The 16,306-nt window shown below is 51.0% G+C and overlaps 1 protein-coding gene across 1 annotated transcript; it reads right to left on the reverse strand.

The window, feature by feature from the left end:
- Nucleotides 1-4,025: 4,025 nt before the first annotated feature.
- On the reverse strand, nucleotides 4,026-9,327 carry RPL19 (ribosomal protein L19). The gene is made up of 6 exons (XM_030541342.1): nucleotides 9,222-9,327; nucleotides 7,692-7,798; nucleotides 6,462-6,584; nucleotides 6,097-6,217; nucleotides 5,427-5,537; nucleotides 4,026-4,223 (listed from the first exon to the last, which is right to left on the reverse strand). The coding sequence occupies exons 1-6, from the start codon at nucleotides 9,224-9,226 to the stop codon at nucleotides 4,100-4,102; spliced, it is 591 nt and encodes a 196-aa protein (XP_030397202.1). The 5' UTR covers nucleotides 9,227-9,327; the 3' UTR covers nucleotides 4,026-4,099.
- Between the last annotated feature and the right edge of the window lie 6,979 nt (nucleotides 9,328-16,306).

Raw genomic sequence — 16,306 nt, forward strand, 5'->3', positions numbered from 1 at the left:
ACAGGGAATCCACCACATTTCTAGGTGAATTGCTCCAATGGTTAATCCCCCTCATTGTTAAAAATGCCTTATTTTTAGCCCACATGTATCAGCTCCCAGAACCGGTTATGTCTCATCTGCTAAAGAGCCTATTTGACATCTTTTCCCCATGTAGGTGCTCGAGCCTCCTCTGGGACACACTAAATAGTCTGATCTTCTTCAGGCTTGTGAGCAATTCAGCCTTCCAAGCTGTAACTGTCTTTTCTCTGGGACTTCCAGGCTGTTCTCGGGGAGATTGCGGTGGCCGCCATTCAGAAGAAGATGCTGGTCGGCACCATGCCCTCAGCCCACCTGAGATGCGCACCCGCCCTCCAGGCTCCGACCTCTCGGCACAAGCATGGGGATTTCTCTCCATTGTTCCTCCAATGGGCTCTCCAGAAGCTGAAGATGTTGGTTAAAAAGGCAGCCCCCAGACCCTAGCTGAGACTCTCCTCCCCACAGATGGCTGCCACCTCTATTAAAAGATCGGCCCCACCATTAAAGTGAATGATCTCCTGTAGCATGGGCCTTTGAAGTCTTAGCTACATTGATCACAGCAGCTGCGACACCAGATGAAATGTTCTCATTGGCTGTTTGCCTCCGGGCCACTAAGGGCCAGGGGGACGGGGGGGGGGGCAAAACCAGTATGACCCACCCTACGCATGGTGCTTCAGGGTGCACGGAGCACCTAAAGGAGCTGAAGAAAAGTGGCTTTGCTGCTTTCTTGTGGGCAACCTGAAATGTTATTTTATTGCCTTAGAAATGACCCTGTCCTGGTCAGCGGGCATCTCCTTTGCAGGATGCAGAGGGGTGGATGAGGAGCTCCCATAAACTTTCAGCGAGGGGAAGAATTTTTAAACACGTCACTTTCTTCCCATGCTTCAGCTTTGAATGTTTAAAAACCTAATGCTGGGGTGCCGAATTCCTTCAGCTTAAGAGCTGCAGGTGCTATAGGCACTGAACCTCCTCTGAAAAACAGGCCCAGAGTTTTATGGGCTGGAAAAAAATATCACTTCCTCCCCCAGTCATGTTTCACTTGTTGCTCTGTTTCTGTAATACAATAATCCTCCATAGTCTTTCGAAAAGAACAGCGGACATGTGACCTGAATATTTAGTGGCAGGAAAACAGGCAGAGTTTAAACACCTCTTTCCCTTAGTTGGTCACCCCCAGGGGCCATCTCTAGCAAGTCCAAAGCAACACCCTAATCTTTGCTACAGGTGCTTGGTCTCTAAAACGAAGGTCTCCGACCCTGGAGCTCCTACAAGGGGAACTCCCCTGAGTTTGCAGGATCAGGGCCTATGTTTATACTGTTCACACAACAATGGCAGTTCAAGTTACCATTAAATCTAGGCCATCAAGCACTTAGAAAATGGATCCAGCCACAGCACACTGCTGCCCCTCATAAGTGCTATTGCTCCAAAACCACGGCTACTTTCTGTAAAGAAACCCTGATGCATGTTGTCTTACTAGACTGCATTGCAGAAAGAGGCAAAGATGGTTAATTATATTTGATCTCATCACACGCCCGCTCAGCTTTTCCTAGGGAGAAGGCTTGTTCCTTTGGAGCCTCAGGGAAATCTCTGGCCAGCTGCTGAGGAGCTGAAGTTGAAGCTGAACGGTTGTGGTTTTGAGGCTCGTATTTGGGATGCATACTATGGAAATCAAGGCCAGTGAACTGGGAAGTGCTTCCACTGCCTTCCCCAAGAAAGTCCTAGGCCGTTTCACTTTCTTCACAGGGTAGAGGTGACCCAACCATGCAGTCATTACGAGGAGGCGCTTGGCTAGCATCTCCCATTTCCTCTGCATGGATAGCAGGGATCTCGTGTGTTACTTGGGACTTTGCTCTAGTAGCTTTTCCTAGCATTCCCCCCCCCCCCCCCCCCAGTGAGACACAGCAAACACCACTCTGAGCCATTTAGCCACTGCTCCCTTTTCTGAGATGCTTGGGATTCTACAGGGTGGAACACAGACTCTCCAGATGCCTGTGAAAGAGCATCACAAACTGCATGCCTCAGAAATATGCAGAATTTTTTGGGGAAAAAAAAAAGCCATAAATTTCAGGCTGCAGAAGTGGTGTCATCTGCCAAGAGAGCTGGGCTGAGCTCAGACCCTGCTAGAATGGGCATTCTATGCACATTTAAAGCTCCTTACTCAAACTATACCTCTGATTGCTGTCTCCCCACACTGCCACGCTTTCACCATCAGGTTAGGGTCCAGAGAGAAAAGTTACATCCTTTGCATCGCACTTGGATCCTAAAGTTCTAATCATGGCAGGCTGGGATTTCTCCAGCTGTATTACTCTAGTGCTCACTAGATGGGCTGCGTAGACAGCCCTACCACCTGACATGCTCCATTTATGCACAGAACAAGCTCCCACTAGCTAGGACCTAGAAGACATGAGAAGAGATTGTCAGTTAGGGCAATTTAGGACATGGACACTTCTCCATAGATCAGGACCTGATTTCAGATGGATCCCTCACCCAGGAGACAGGGAGGTAAATGCCAATCTTGCTCAAACTTTTAGGAGTGTTTATGAAAAACATTAGGTAGTTGCTTGGACCTTTCTCCCCTCCCCCCATAGAAACCTTCTCTTCCCCCCCCCCCATTTCCTCCCTATATATGGCCAAGGGGGCAACTGCCCCCCATTGCACCTATAACACCCATCCCTAAACAGGGAGAAGGGAAGGATCAACCTTAGGAGGGCTGTTCTCTCCTGCCACATAGGGCCCTTAATTACCATAGTTTGTTGTGGGCCTGAACCTCCTTTCCAGGATGATCTTCCCTCGTCCCCTGCAGCATGAGGGTCCGACCGGAGGCAAGCTGCAGCGAATTAGTGGAGCACTGGATTCCCTGCCCAAGCCTCAGGCTGCATGTTGTGCACTAGCTGCCTTGCGTGGACCATGCTGGTGCACTCTAGGTACCCAGAGCACGTTAACAGCCCAGCAGGGTCTACACAGGACTGAAACTTGGGCAGGGAATTCTACAGCACACCAACTCCAAAGGCAATTGCTGCAGCTTGCCTCCTATCAGGCCCTTACTCTACAGTCTGAACATGCCACGGGTGTGGTGGAAAAGAATAGGCCCCCCATGGCCACAGTGCTATACGGGGTGTTCATCAGATGCAAGCAGTCATGACACTTATTTTGTGTCTACATACACACATGCAAAATTAGCTTTGCTCTAAGCCTGAATTAGTAATTTTGGAATTACATGTAAACAAGCAGAAGGATTACTGAAAATTTAGGGAGGCATCTCTGCATGTGTGGTTTTACCTAGATGCATCCTGCTCCTTACTGAACACCAAATGCTCACAGGCCAAGTGTACATCTGAAGCAAGACCATTTCCCTCTGTTCCTCAACAATCAGGTCTGTAACACTGTGGGTACAGATTCTTAACACTCTCCTTTTCTGTGTGTCCTTTACCAAAATTTGGGGCTGTTACAGGTACCCATCCCCAGGCTTTATCCAAGCTGCCTATGTTCAATGAAATGTTTTCCCACTTGGATCATCCCCCCTCAGCAGGATTTCCACACACAAAATCCCAGACTGACCTTTGCTTACGAACGTGCCAATTGGCACTAACTTTCTGACGTGGTCTGAGATACCAAGTACACTGCAGGGATGCAACAGATCCATGGAGGGACTGCTCACACTGGTTGATTCTACTGCATCTTGCCCCCAGTGTCATCTACAAAGGATTCTCCTTGTAAACCCATTCACCCGCAGCTTAATGATCTTCCTCTGGTTGAGAGTCCCTCTGCCCTGTTCCTAAACCAGGAAGGAATCTCTGCACTGACTAGATGCACCCCATAGCCTTGAAAAGTTAAGCATGCTGCCTCCCAACACTTCCAGTGCAAGTTATGAGCAACCTGCCCAGACCTGTATGATTGAAAGTTTGCATTAGAAGTTTTACTATATTGCAAGAGGCACTTGTACCCAGATGGCAAAAGCAACTCAGCACCCTGGAACCCTCAACCAGGAAAGAAAGTTTGACATAGGCCAAAGCCTAGGTTTGGATGTGGAACGTTTATTAACACCCTTTGATGGAGAGCACTATGTACACAGAACAGCCACAGAAGTTTACTTCTTGGTTTCCTCCTCCTTGGAGAGAGTCTTGATGATCTCTTCCTTCTTGGCTTGCAGACGTTCTTCACGGCGCTTGCGGGCTTCCTTGGTCTTGGACCTGCGAGCTTCGGCCTGGTCACTGAAGATGAAAATAGGTTTCATGAACACACAGGACGTCAGCCTCCAGCAGCCCAGATAAACCCACGCAGCTTTTACCTGGGCATCACCCCCCACCTCTATTTTTCCCCAGCCTTAGAGCCATTGTAGAGAGACGAGGCGCGAACACGCATTTCACAAATGCCTCATGCACCATCAACTGCTGTTAACCAGGTTACTATGCCCACACACCTCCCCACTAGTGCTTTTCAATGTAACAGTCTTAAGTGCAATTCAATATCTTGTTCAGTGACACGCCACTGACCTACTGAGTAACATAGGCAGGCATCAATGGGATCTACCCTTGGCCAGGATTGGGACGGAAACAGGTCCTTGGCCCAAACGACAGCAGAAGAGCATGCAGCTGTCTTTACTCCATCTCCAAGGACACCACACAGCAAACTTGTTTGTTAGAGAATGCCCCTAAGATCTTGACAAAACTGATCAGTCCAGTGATTGAAGTTAGAAAGGGAAAATAATGCAGAATCTGCCAGAACCCATTTGTCCTTCAATTGTCTTAACTTCGCCCCTTCTTGAGAATGGATCCTTCAATGGCAAGGTCTTTGCACAACATTCAGCAAGGGAACTTACAAATCTTCAGGGGATGGGCGTTTTTTCCAGGGTGTTTACGTCACGCAGAAGGGCAAAGCTTGTTTAAAGGGGGCATTCAAATCATACTTGGATCTATTTACACCATTAAAACCAAGCCGTTAATATCTAGATCATTTATCAGCATTTATGAAGTATTATTTTGTATTCCACTCAGCCGTAGGCCTTGTCTACACTCGAAAGTTTTGCGGCTCTAACCACACTGGTATAGTAGAACCCACCTAATGTGAATGCAGTTATGCTGATATACGAGAACTGACACTGTTCTTGTTTATGGAGTTTGCACCCATACCAAACTTTAAACCAATATATGAGTAAATAATCACAGCCCTAATTGACAGAGCTATAGCAGCATAACTATGACCAGGCTTGACTAGTAAAGAGATACTAGTGAATTTCATTTGTTTCTAGTCAGTTTCACTTTACAGGATGCCACAATAAGAGAACCGATGTCTTTGTAACCCAAGAGCTGCAAGCTCATGGAATCACTTGAACTCATTCTGAGCTCACTTGTGCAAAACTTAAGTCTTGGGCCTCTACTAAGCTCTCAGAATCGCTTTAATAATCAAACACTTACGCCAGGAGCTTCTTGCGAGCCTTGTCTGCCTTGAGTTTGTGAATGTGCTCCATCAGAATCCGCTTGTTCTTGAACACGTTACCCTTGACCTTCAGATACAGGCTGTGATACCTGACAAAAGGGAAGGGACAGGGTGAGGAGAGAGCTCAAACAGTGTTGCAGGAAGCAACACTCACTTGTTTAATGGCGCAAATGAAGAAATACGAACTGTGCAGCTTCCAAGACACCTTGAGTAACTCAATATAAACAGCAGTTATGCCTTTTCTGCAGTGGACCACACAGTGACCTATCCGTCCCAGAGTTTTAAAATTAATTTAACCATCGTGCAGCATCTTAATCTACCATCACACGACTCCCTTGTCCTGCCCTCCAATTTCAGCAGAGGAGCTAGTCCTGAGGGGCTCACTAACACCAAGATCATTCTGTAGCAGCTTTCCAGTGCCCTTATCCACTGCCAGGGATTTATCATTTAAATAAAAGATGTGTTTAATCTCTCTTTGCTCTCCCCTTTGGCTTCTGTGGGTTCAGGTCCAAGTTTATAGAGCCTGGTGCAAAAGCCTTACGCTGCAGAGGCTGGTGTATCCAGGCGGATGGGCAGCCTGCTCCTCATCCAGACACACCCACCACCAAAGGAGAAGCAGGGAAGGATTCATTTGGCTCTCAGACTTACATATGGCGGTCGATCTTCTTGGACTCCCTGTATCTGCGAAGCAGACGTCTCAGAATTCTCATTCTCCTCATCCAGGTCACCTTCTCGGGCATACGGGCATTGGCTGTACCCTTTCTCTTACCTGGAAGCAAAGAGAAAGGTGTTACAGAGCTAGACCACAGCTAGTTACCAGTGAGCATCCTTGCCAGTGTGCTTAACACCTCTGCTTGCCTCAAAATCCAAGGAGTATGATTAACAACCCAGCTGCATTACAAGGCCCCTCCTTGGTACGTAAGGCTGTCTATAAATCCACCCTCAGCAAACGTCTCTAGAATTTGACAGATGTTTAACCCCAGTTATCTAGAGTAAAGCCAGCCATCACTTACCAATGCCCATGTGCCTGCCCTTTCGGCGGGCCAAGGTGTTTTTCCTGCATCGGGCACGGGAGTGAACAGTCACAGGCTTGCGGATTATCAAACCATCTTTGATCAGTTTCCTGATCTGCTGACCTGGAAATCAGAAGAGATGTTCCATGTTGAAGACATCAAATGGAATAGAAAATGGACAATATGAGCAAGGCGAGAATCCAACACCAACAAGTTTTCCTTTTCAAAAGGAGTTTTCAGGATGGATTACAAAGTCTAAGTCAGGGGTTCTCAAATTGGGAGTCAGGACCCCTCAGGGGGTCACAAGGTTATTACATGGGGGGTCGTGAGCTGTCAACCTCCACCCCAAACCCTACTTTGCCTCCAGCATTTATAATGGTGTTAAACATAGAAAAAGTGTTTTTAATTTATAGGGGAGGGAGGTCGCACTCAGAGGCTTGCTATGTGAAAAAGACTGAGACACACTGGTCTAAGTCTAAAGGAATTTAAGAAGATTTTGACCTTCTTTACAAAGGCCCCTTAATTAAGTTTGTTTTCCTCAGGCAGTCCTGTTGCAGTCCATCACAGGCCTACATGGGAAACATTCTCCCAGACACTGTTACTCCATTCAGGTCCACACTGCAAACTTTATAAAGATGTTGTTTGGGTCCAGCTTCTGCCTCTAATCTACCTGCTGGATCTACCAGCTCAGTTAACACAAAAGGAAGCCTAGTCCGTGAAAGGTACAAACTGTCTATTTTTCAGTACTTGTAGTGAACACGTTTTTCTGCTCTTCTGATTTTTCAATCATGCATCTCTCATCTATCTGTTCACCCCTAAATATCCCTGTGATTGGTGTTTGACTAGAAAGTTGTAACGCCTGTCCCCACAAAGAACATCCACACTAGTAATCACAGTCTGGTGTGAATTCTTTCAGTGTGGATTTAGCAGAATTCTAGAATTTGGTCATTTACTGCTTCCATTTATCAAGGGAAGGCAATTGCTACATGCTTGTAAGTCAGCAAAACCTTTAAATAAACTGGAATATAAAAAAGCCTATGCAGAGGCAATTCGGTTTAGCTACTATTAAATTAACCTTTCTACTACTGAGCCTGTAACAAAGACAAACTGAGATCACTGCATCTTCTGCAATATTCAATAATTAGCTAGGCCCACAAATCATACCAGAGGATAGCACTAGCAAGTCACTGAATTGCCCAATGCCCATGTGGAAGAGAAATGGTTACTTACGAGAATTAGCATTGGCAATCTCATTGGTCTCATTAGGATCCAACCAAACTTTCTTCTTGCCACAGCGCAAGACGCTGGAGGCCAGCCTCTTCTGGAGCCTGAGCATACTGAACAAACCAACACACATGGCTTAGAACAGGCAGCCCCCAGTTTAGCACAATGGCAAATCACTACATTTTTCACTGTTCCTGGAATGCTCAAAATGCAGTCAGTTTTATTTAAATGTATAAAGGGTCTTTCACGGTAGAGATCACAAAGCCTAATGTAAGTGTATTACATATGGCACTGCTGAAATGTCATCACCTCTGAAGTGAACGGCAGCAATCACGTGGAAATTTGGCATGTGGCAAAACAGTGCGAGTGGAGAAATTGTGGCCAGTGACATTGGCCAGATTAAACTCTTATTAAGGAGGTTTTCATTTGTGGCAAAAGTTCAGAGCTGAAGGTGGCAGGTGACACATTAAACAGAAGATGGGATGAAGTTTCAGTGATTCTGGGCGCCTCGCTTGAGCTGAGCGCCCACCCCTTGCGGCCTCATGCTGGCCACCCAAAAATCACCACTAGCTCCCAAGTGCCGAGCCCAGCAGACTTGTGCTCCCTTTGCCCCTACCCCAGGCCCGGCTGGTGTCCAGACAGCGGGATCCCCGTGGGGTGGGAACATCGGGGGGATCGAGCAGACCAGGGGCTTTACTGGGGGCACCATATAGATCAGCCCCCCCACCTGTGTCCAGCGCACGCCCCCCCCCGGCTCCATTCCAGGCCCCCCGCCGCCAGAGCGCGCGCGCCCCCCCCGCTCCCAGAGCGCGCGCGCCCCCCCCGCTCCATTCCAGGCCCCCCGCCCCCAGAGCGCGCGCCCCCCCCGCTCCATTCCAGGCCCCCCGCCCCCGGAGGGTGCGCGCCCCCGGAGCGTGCGCGCCCCCCCCGCTCCATTCCAGGCCCCCCGCCTCCAGCGCGCGCGCCCCCCCCGCTCCATTCCAGGCCCCCCGCCCCCAGAGCGCGCGCGCCCCCCCGCTCCATTCCAGGCCCCCCGCCTCCAGCGCGCGCGCCCCCCCCGCTCCATTCCAGGCCCCCCGCCCCCAGAGCGCGCGCGCCCCCCCGCTCCATTCCAGGCCCCCCGCCCCCAGAGCGCGCGCCCCCCCCGCTCCATTCCAGGCCCCCCGCCCCCAGAGAGCGCGCGCCCCCCCCGCTCCATTCCAGGCCCCCCGCCCCCAGCGCGCGCGCCCCCCCCCGCTCCATTCCAGGCCCCCCGCCCCCAGAGCGCGAGCGCGCCCCCGCTCCATTCCAGGCCCCCCGACCCCCAGAGCGCGCGCGCCCCGAATCGCCCCGCTGCCCATAGCCCGGGGCCGGGCTGAGGGGACATGGGACGCTGCCGGATGGGGACCGGGGAAGCGGCTCCTCTCAGCTAGGCCAGGCCCAGGCCCAGGCCCGGCCGCCCCAGCGCCCACCCAGCTCGGGTCCCGTGTCCCTTCAGGAGCCCAGGCGGCCCCTCCAGGCAGCCCCGGCCCGTGGCTGGGCCCGCGCCCCGCTCACCTCATGGCGGCGGCGGCCCTAGCGCTGAACGGAAAGGAGGCCGCAGCGTCGGCCGCTCCCACTATCAGCGCGGGGGGTGCGTGGGACCTACCATTCCACCCCTCCGCTCACAGCGCCGCCCCTCCCCTCCGATCCCGGCTCGCTCCACTACGGAACAGGAAAGCGCGGAAAGGGACAGAACTCGGTTCCGAGGGAGAAAGTCCGGACGGAATCGGGAGTCTGAAACATATCTCTCCATCCCCCCGCGTCTGGGAATGGTATGGTCCGGAGTACAGCGGCGCCTGCGCAATGATCACGTGGGAGTGTTGCCCGGACTAGCCCGGCAGAGGCTGCGCCTGCGCAGTGGAAGGGAGCTGCTCAGTGTACCACGTGGATGTGGGGGGGCGCTAATGCTGTCTTTGTGCTCTGGAGAGAGCTGAATGCATGGAGGGGAGGAAGGGCAGGTGTGGGGTAGTAGGTGCTGGTTTAATGGGGCCCGTAGGGGGGAAGTAAGCTAGGGGCCTTGGGCCAGATCAGGGCTGGGGGGCAGTCATGGGGTAAGAGCTGAGTTCATGGGATCAGTGTGGGAGTCGGGGGGCAGGTTTGGGGCTTACAGTGGATCACAAATTGAATATGAGTCAGTCACCTGAGGAGCTGGGGAAAAGGCCAGTATCATTGTGGGGTGTATTAACACGAATGTCCTATGTAAGTCCTGGGCGGTCATCGTCCCGCTCCGCCCTGGAGAGGCCTCAGCTGGAGTACTGCGTCCTATTCTGGGCACCACGCTTTAGGAAAGATGAGGACAGATTGGACTGAGTCCCAAGAAGAGCAGTAAAAATGATAAAAGGGTTAGAAACAGTGACCTGAGGAGGAAGGTTAAAAAAATTGGGTATATTAGTCTTGAGAAAATAAGACTGATAAGGGTCTGCAGATAGGCTAAAGAGGCTGCTGATCAATTGTGCTCCATAGCCACTGAAGGTAGGACAATAAGTAAGGGAGTTAAGCTGCAGCACGGGAGATTTAGGTTAGACGTTAGGAAAAACTTTCTAACCATAAGGGTAGTTAAACTCTGGAATAGCTTCTAAGGTGTTGGCTACACTGGCGCTTTACACTGCCGCGGCAGCGCTTTGAAGTTTCAAGTGTAGCCATATCCTTAGGGATCTTGTGAAATCTCCATCGTTGGAGGTTTTTAAGAACAGGTTGGAGAAACACCTGTAAAGGATGCTGTAGGTTCACTTTGTCCTGCCTTAGTGCAGGGGGGTGGATTTAATGACCTCTTGTAGTCCGTTCCAGCCCTACATTTCTGACTGTATGCTAGGCTGGAGGAAAGCTATGTCACATTGGAAGTTAGCCATGGGGTAGGAGGTAGGTTCATGGGGGACAGTAGAGAAGTTATCGGATAAGGTGTGCTATGCTGAGGGCCTGAGCCAGGTCAGGTGTGGAGGTAGCCATGGGATAGTCTATGCCAGGTTAAAGGCCAGCCATGAAACAGGAACTAAAGCTATGGGGCAGGCCATGGTCACAGCTTTGCAGGTAGCCATGGGTCCTGTACATGCTTGTCCTTGAACTGTAGATGGTCACCAATAACCCAAACTCATACTGTGAATCAATGTTAGACCTAGGAATGGCACCCAGGAGTCCTGGCTCCCAATCGCCTCTTATCCCTGCCTGCTGGCACTTTGCAAAAAGGAATTAATCCTCACAGGGCCAATGTGAGGTTGGTAAGTATCAGTGTCACTGTTGATCAGCTAGGGAAACTGAGGCACAAAGGGGCCTAACTCCCCTCTCATGCCATGTCAACCAGGAGCATCTCCATGAAAAAAAGGGTAATATAAAACCAGAGTCAGTGAGGTCAGATTCAGGCCCAGAGAGAGCCACTGATTTACCCCATGTCCGAGAAAGTCTGATCCAGAAAGGGGCTGAAATCTGTGTGAATTTAAGCTGTTCAGAACTCCAGGATCTCAAAGCTTAATACTTGGAACAAGAGGAGAGACTATCAAAAATATAAATGTATAAATGGTCTTGTTTCTTTAAACTATAACTGACACTCCACTTTTAAAGTGATACAAACTCCACTCAAGCAAAAATGTCACTTTTTTTTTAATAAATGAGATGTCAAAAAACACCCAAATCCACACTTCTTGCAGCACTTAGGCATATTTCCTCCTTTGAAAGTCATGTCTGAAAATTGCAATTGGCTAGAAAATCAAACCAAAAACTAAGGCTTCTTGTTAAATACTCAGACTAGATTCCATCTCATGGTTCATTTAGAGTCTGGCTGATGTAAAATGATCAACATATGGTAGGAGAAGGAGGCCTGACAGGAACAGATTCTTGGTTCATTAAGCAAGAAAAAAACAGATAAACACAGATTTAGGCTGTTTAAAAAATGAGTTGTTGTTTTCATAAAACAAACTCCAAACCTGGAAATACCTGCTACAGGAACGTATGTTGAGAACTTGGCTCAGACCCACTGGCTCACCAGTTCCAGGATCCTGCCTCTAGCATTTGCTACGCAGCCTGATGTCAAAGAGAAAGGCAAATAAAAATATGTCCACATAGCACATTTGGTCAGACCCCTAGGTCTGTACAGGGGAGGGGAGATAGTTGCTTCCCAGCTCCTGTGGAAGAATCATGTTATGCCCTATGCTCTCCAGGGGAATTCCCCTAAACAGAAGGAATTCCCAGGTGGGGAAATCCGGCTGTTTTCTCCCATGGTGCAAAAGCACCAGAACGAAGCGTAGAAATGGGGTTGCAGCATTTACAGAATGCTGTGGTGGTGGTGGTGATATTGTTTCTGCCCTTCTCTCTCCTAGGAAACAATGAAATCTGCCAGATGGTCCTGTCTGTGTGTTTTCAAATGTCTTCCTTAGCATCTTGCACTGGATTTTGTTTTCCAGTGGATCATTGCTCACAAAAGGGACTCTGCTCCACCCCAGAGGTGGCTGCATCTATTTGTAAAGAGCGCTATGGTGGGGAGGATATCATGTTGAGGTAACACCTTATATTGCTGGCATTTAGGATGGGCCTGAGGCCATCCCCTGCTGCCCCACATCAGCAATCCACCGAGGGGCACCACTGGCATTCCACAGTCTGCTCGCAGTGTTTACTACTCAAATGTGGAGGTGGTGATTGAGCGCGCCTGGCGGGTGGAGAGGCTCTGGCCGTGTAAAGGGAGATCTGTAATTGCATTATACTCCCATGCAGCTGCCTGCTGTCTGTGTGTTCACCTTCCCTCCTCCAGCTCTATCCCTTCTGCCCCACCCGTCTCCCTCTGCTCACCCATCATCTTTCTCCCCACCCCCATCCCCGCTGTCCTCTCCCTCCCACTCTTCCTACCCAGCTTCTATTTACTGCCAGGGTCCCTGGGGGAGGATTACGATTGCTGGTGGGTTGTGGGGGGAGGGAAAGGGGGACAAGCTGGAAAAGCAATATCCAGGAAACAGCTGCAGCTGTCCAAGATGCTTAGTGAATTGCTCCTCTCAGGATGGTTAGCTGGATGGTCTCTGCACAAACAGGCTGACATGGGAGAGGGGAGCCTCCAGGCTAAGTGTCCTGGAGAGGCTGCCGCACTGAAGCCTCAGATAAGACCATCTCCCTTGTCCTAGCTGGAAGCAGAATGTACAAAAAGTTTCTGGTCTAGAGAGGTCATTTCAAATCTGGCCTGGCATCCCGATGTCAGGAGAGGGGGATGGGTGGGAGTCACATCTGGATGAGGGGCTCTGCTGTCCCAGTGTGGGACTGCTTTGATACGGGGTTTTGGTCCAAGCCCATCTCTGGGGTCTAGTCTGGCAGAGAGGGGAGAGATGAGAACACAGCCTGCTCCACGCACTGGGAGAGTCATGTCCAGGGGGAGATGCTGAATGGTGGTGGGACTATGCATGCCCATGATCTCCAGCCTCCCTAACTCAGGATCCATCCACTGGTGTCTCATGACATCATGAACATCAGGGAAATGCTGGAACATTGGGATCCTTCTGCAGATGGGAAACCTTGGAAGAAGTCACGCCCTCTGGGGACTCTAGGATTTTCTGCTTCCAGCTGGGACAAAAATCTCAGGAGAGCAGCCTCCCACCTCGTGGCCTGGATGTTTCACTGCCAACTGGAAGAAGGAATGGGATGTGCAGTGTGATGAGTGGGGAGAAAACAAACTAACCAACCTTGTATCGATTGTTTGAGTTTGGGATGAAGAGGCAGGGGCAGTTCTGATGTCACTGGGACTTGCAGGGCCCTTCCAGTCCCAAATCTTCCCCATTCCATCTACCCTGAGTTCCTATCTACCAGGCACTCGAACTTTTCCCCTCTGGTTCATCATCCCCGAAGGTGTGCAAAGAGCCCCCAGGTATCAGTTCACTTTGCTGGACACACTCCACACAATTCATGCAGCAGAGACCTGCTGGGGGCAAAAATACCAAAAAGTTTATTTAATAGAAGAAAAAAAGATCACAGATTCAAAGGTGAAACAGGAAGGAAAAACAAACGCAGACAAGTCACACAGAAAATGAACAAAAAGATGCAACCCCAGGTTTTACATGCCTATATTAGACAAATCCCCTTTTCTAATAGAAGGTACCTGTTGCCTCAGAATGGTTTCCCAGGCTGTCATAGAAGGACCCAGCGGGTCAGGGACAGCTTTGCACTTACAGGCTTCCCCTCAATGTCTGGAAAAACACCTCAGACACAAGCTTGGTTTTAAAAGGCTTTTCTTTACTTTTCTTTCCTGGCATGGTGACTCATGGGTATTGAGAGTGGGAGAATTCCCAGTTGTCTCCATGTTTTTCCATTAACTCTAATGGTCCACCATTGTCTTTTCCTGGTTGGACAATGGATGGCTACCTGAAGATGGTTTCCTGTAAACAACTGGCTTGGTGCCCTTCTCTGCCTGATCCCTTAACTGCCTGTTGCAAGGCAATGCTGTGTAGTTGCACCACGGTTACAACGTTCTACACATATACACGTGATGATGCATAACTACCCTGCACGCAGCTCTCCTTATGCCCAGCAAGTTCAGAACATCACAATCTTTCTGAAAGACCTTCCTTGACCTACTCATCCACAATCACACTGTATATGACCAGCTAATTCAATTATGTATTCTTTGGGGTTCAGACCCCCTTTTCACCCCTTGGGATGTCTGGACCTGGATTGTCACAGTCATCCAGGCTGGATCCCCACTCTCCAAAACTCGGGGAAGGCAGCGTGGTCCTAGTGCAGCTACAGCCTGACAGGACTGCTGGGTTCTATTCCTGGTTCTGCCACCAATTAGCTGTGTGACCTTGGGTAAGTCATTTCTTTCTGTGCCTCATTTCTCCAGCCTGCAAAGTGGAGATTTATTTTATGATTCGGTGCTTGGGCACCGCAGTCATACCTCAGCCAGTCAGTGACAGATAGGTTCTAATCATGGAAAATCTCTCTTGCATCAGATGTCCAGTGGTCCTGGACAGTTTGTCTCCCAGCTGCACCATCTGGGTCTGGAGGCCAGGAAGGGGGCCAGCTCCCTGGAGTGAATCCACAGCTCCCTGCAGCACCAGAGAGGCTAATTTTTAACCTTCTAGGGCCACCCCACGGCTTGGGAATGGATCCCAACCTCCACCCTGGCAGAGGAGATGTGGGATGAGCTGTCCCCTCAGATCCACCCCCCCCCCACTTCCAAAAGCAAGCTGAATGAGACGGGACACAAAGACCTTCAGCAGTCTGCTCAAATCCAGTCTTGGGCAGCTGCGGTTGAAGCCGATTACTGTCTAATTGCTGAGGTGAGATGAGGGCCATGGGTCTCAGCTCAATTCTCATTGAACACACGGGCACCGGTCAGGCTCGGCGCTGGTGAGCTCAGCAGAGAAGACAGACTCTGAATAGGTCCTTCATATGGAGTCAAGTCAAAGTTCCCCGGAGCTAGCGGCTCACTGAACTGATGTGACTAAGCCAAGTCAGTTTCACAGCCAATGGTACCCAAGGGAACAGGCCATCTCACCACCTTTGCCAGCCCTGACTTTATGGGTCAGCTACCCGTTTTGAAGCTAGGTGAACTGGAGGCAGCTTTGCAGTGTGAGATCAAGGGAGGCTCACTCACCATTCAGCCACCACCACACCTTATAGGGAGGGTTGAGAGCCACAGACGGACCATGTGGCCAAGGGGAGGATTCAGGTTCTGGGGCTGCCCAGTGGGCTCCTTTCATTGAGCTGGACACAAGGGTTTATTTGCTGCACTTTGGTTTCCAGAGTGCATGGCTGTGCGTGTTATCTGGGTAGCTAGCCCACCCCAGACCCACATCCCTTGGGGGTCCCGAGGCTGCTGTCGCTCTCCAGTCTGGTGCTGGTGCATGCCAATGCTCAGGACACCTGTCAAAGCAAAGCAGCCGCCCAATTAGGGGTGAGACAAGGGAGGGGGTGGCGAAGTGCAGACCCAGGTCCCCATGCTTCATTCCCACCAGATCCCACCAGCCATGTGGATTTTCTCCCCCATCATCACAGGGACATCAATGCAGCCCCATTTGCTGCTTTGCACCTGCCATGGTGCTCCCTCTGTGCTGGGACATAGAGAGTGTACGGCACACGGGGGGCAGGTGGTAGACACTGAGGATCATCGGGGCCTGTTGGGAGCCCCCAGTGAGCCCTGGGGCAGGTGGGTTCTCAGGAACGATCTGGTGGGGGATGGGGGTGAAAGGAGGCTGCAGAGTGGGGAGGGAGTGAGGTGAGAGGTGCAGGGCCTGGGGGGGGGGCACAGGGCAGTGATGTCCTCAACCCCCAGAGCCCGCTAGAGCCCGCTGGGCAGTGGGGAGGGGACTGATCGCTGGAGCCACCTGCCCAGCCATCGCTGTGGACTGGGGGGCTCTGAGTGGGGCAGGGAGGCATGAGGCCACCCCATCCAGTCCTTCGCCCCCTGGAAGTCCCCACTCCAGGGTCAACCTCCACTGGCATCTGCCCCCCCCCCAGCGCTGCTGGGCAGCCAGGCCCCTCAGAAGGGGGGCAGGTGGGGATGGGGGGGACACTCATGTCTCTATAGGGACTGGTTGGATCTGGGGGGTGTTTCTTCTTCCAGACGCCTGGACACCCGCTGAGGGCGCCGCCGCCTCCCTTCTCCAGCCCCCCCATCGCTCAGCCGCTCT

This window comes from Gopherus evgoodei, chromosome 23 (genome assembly GCF_007399415.2).
Source record: "Gopherus evgoodei ecotype Sinaloan lineage chromosome 23, rGopEvg1_v1.p, whole genome shotgun sequence".
Taxonomy (NCBI): domain Eukaryota; kingdom Metazoa; phylum Chordata; order Testudines; family Testudinidae; genus Gopherus; species Gopherus evgoodei.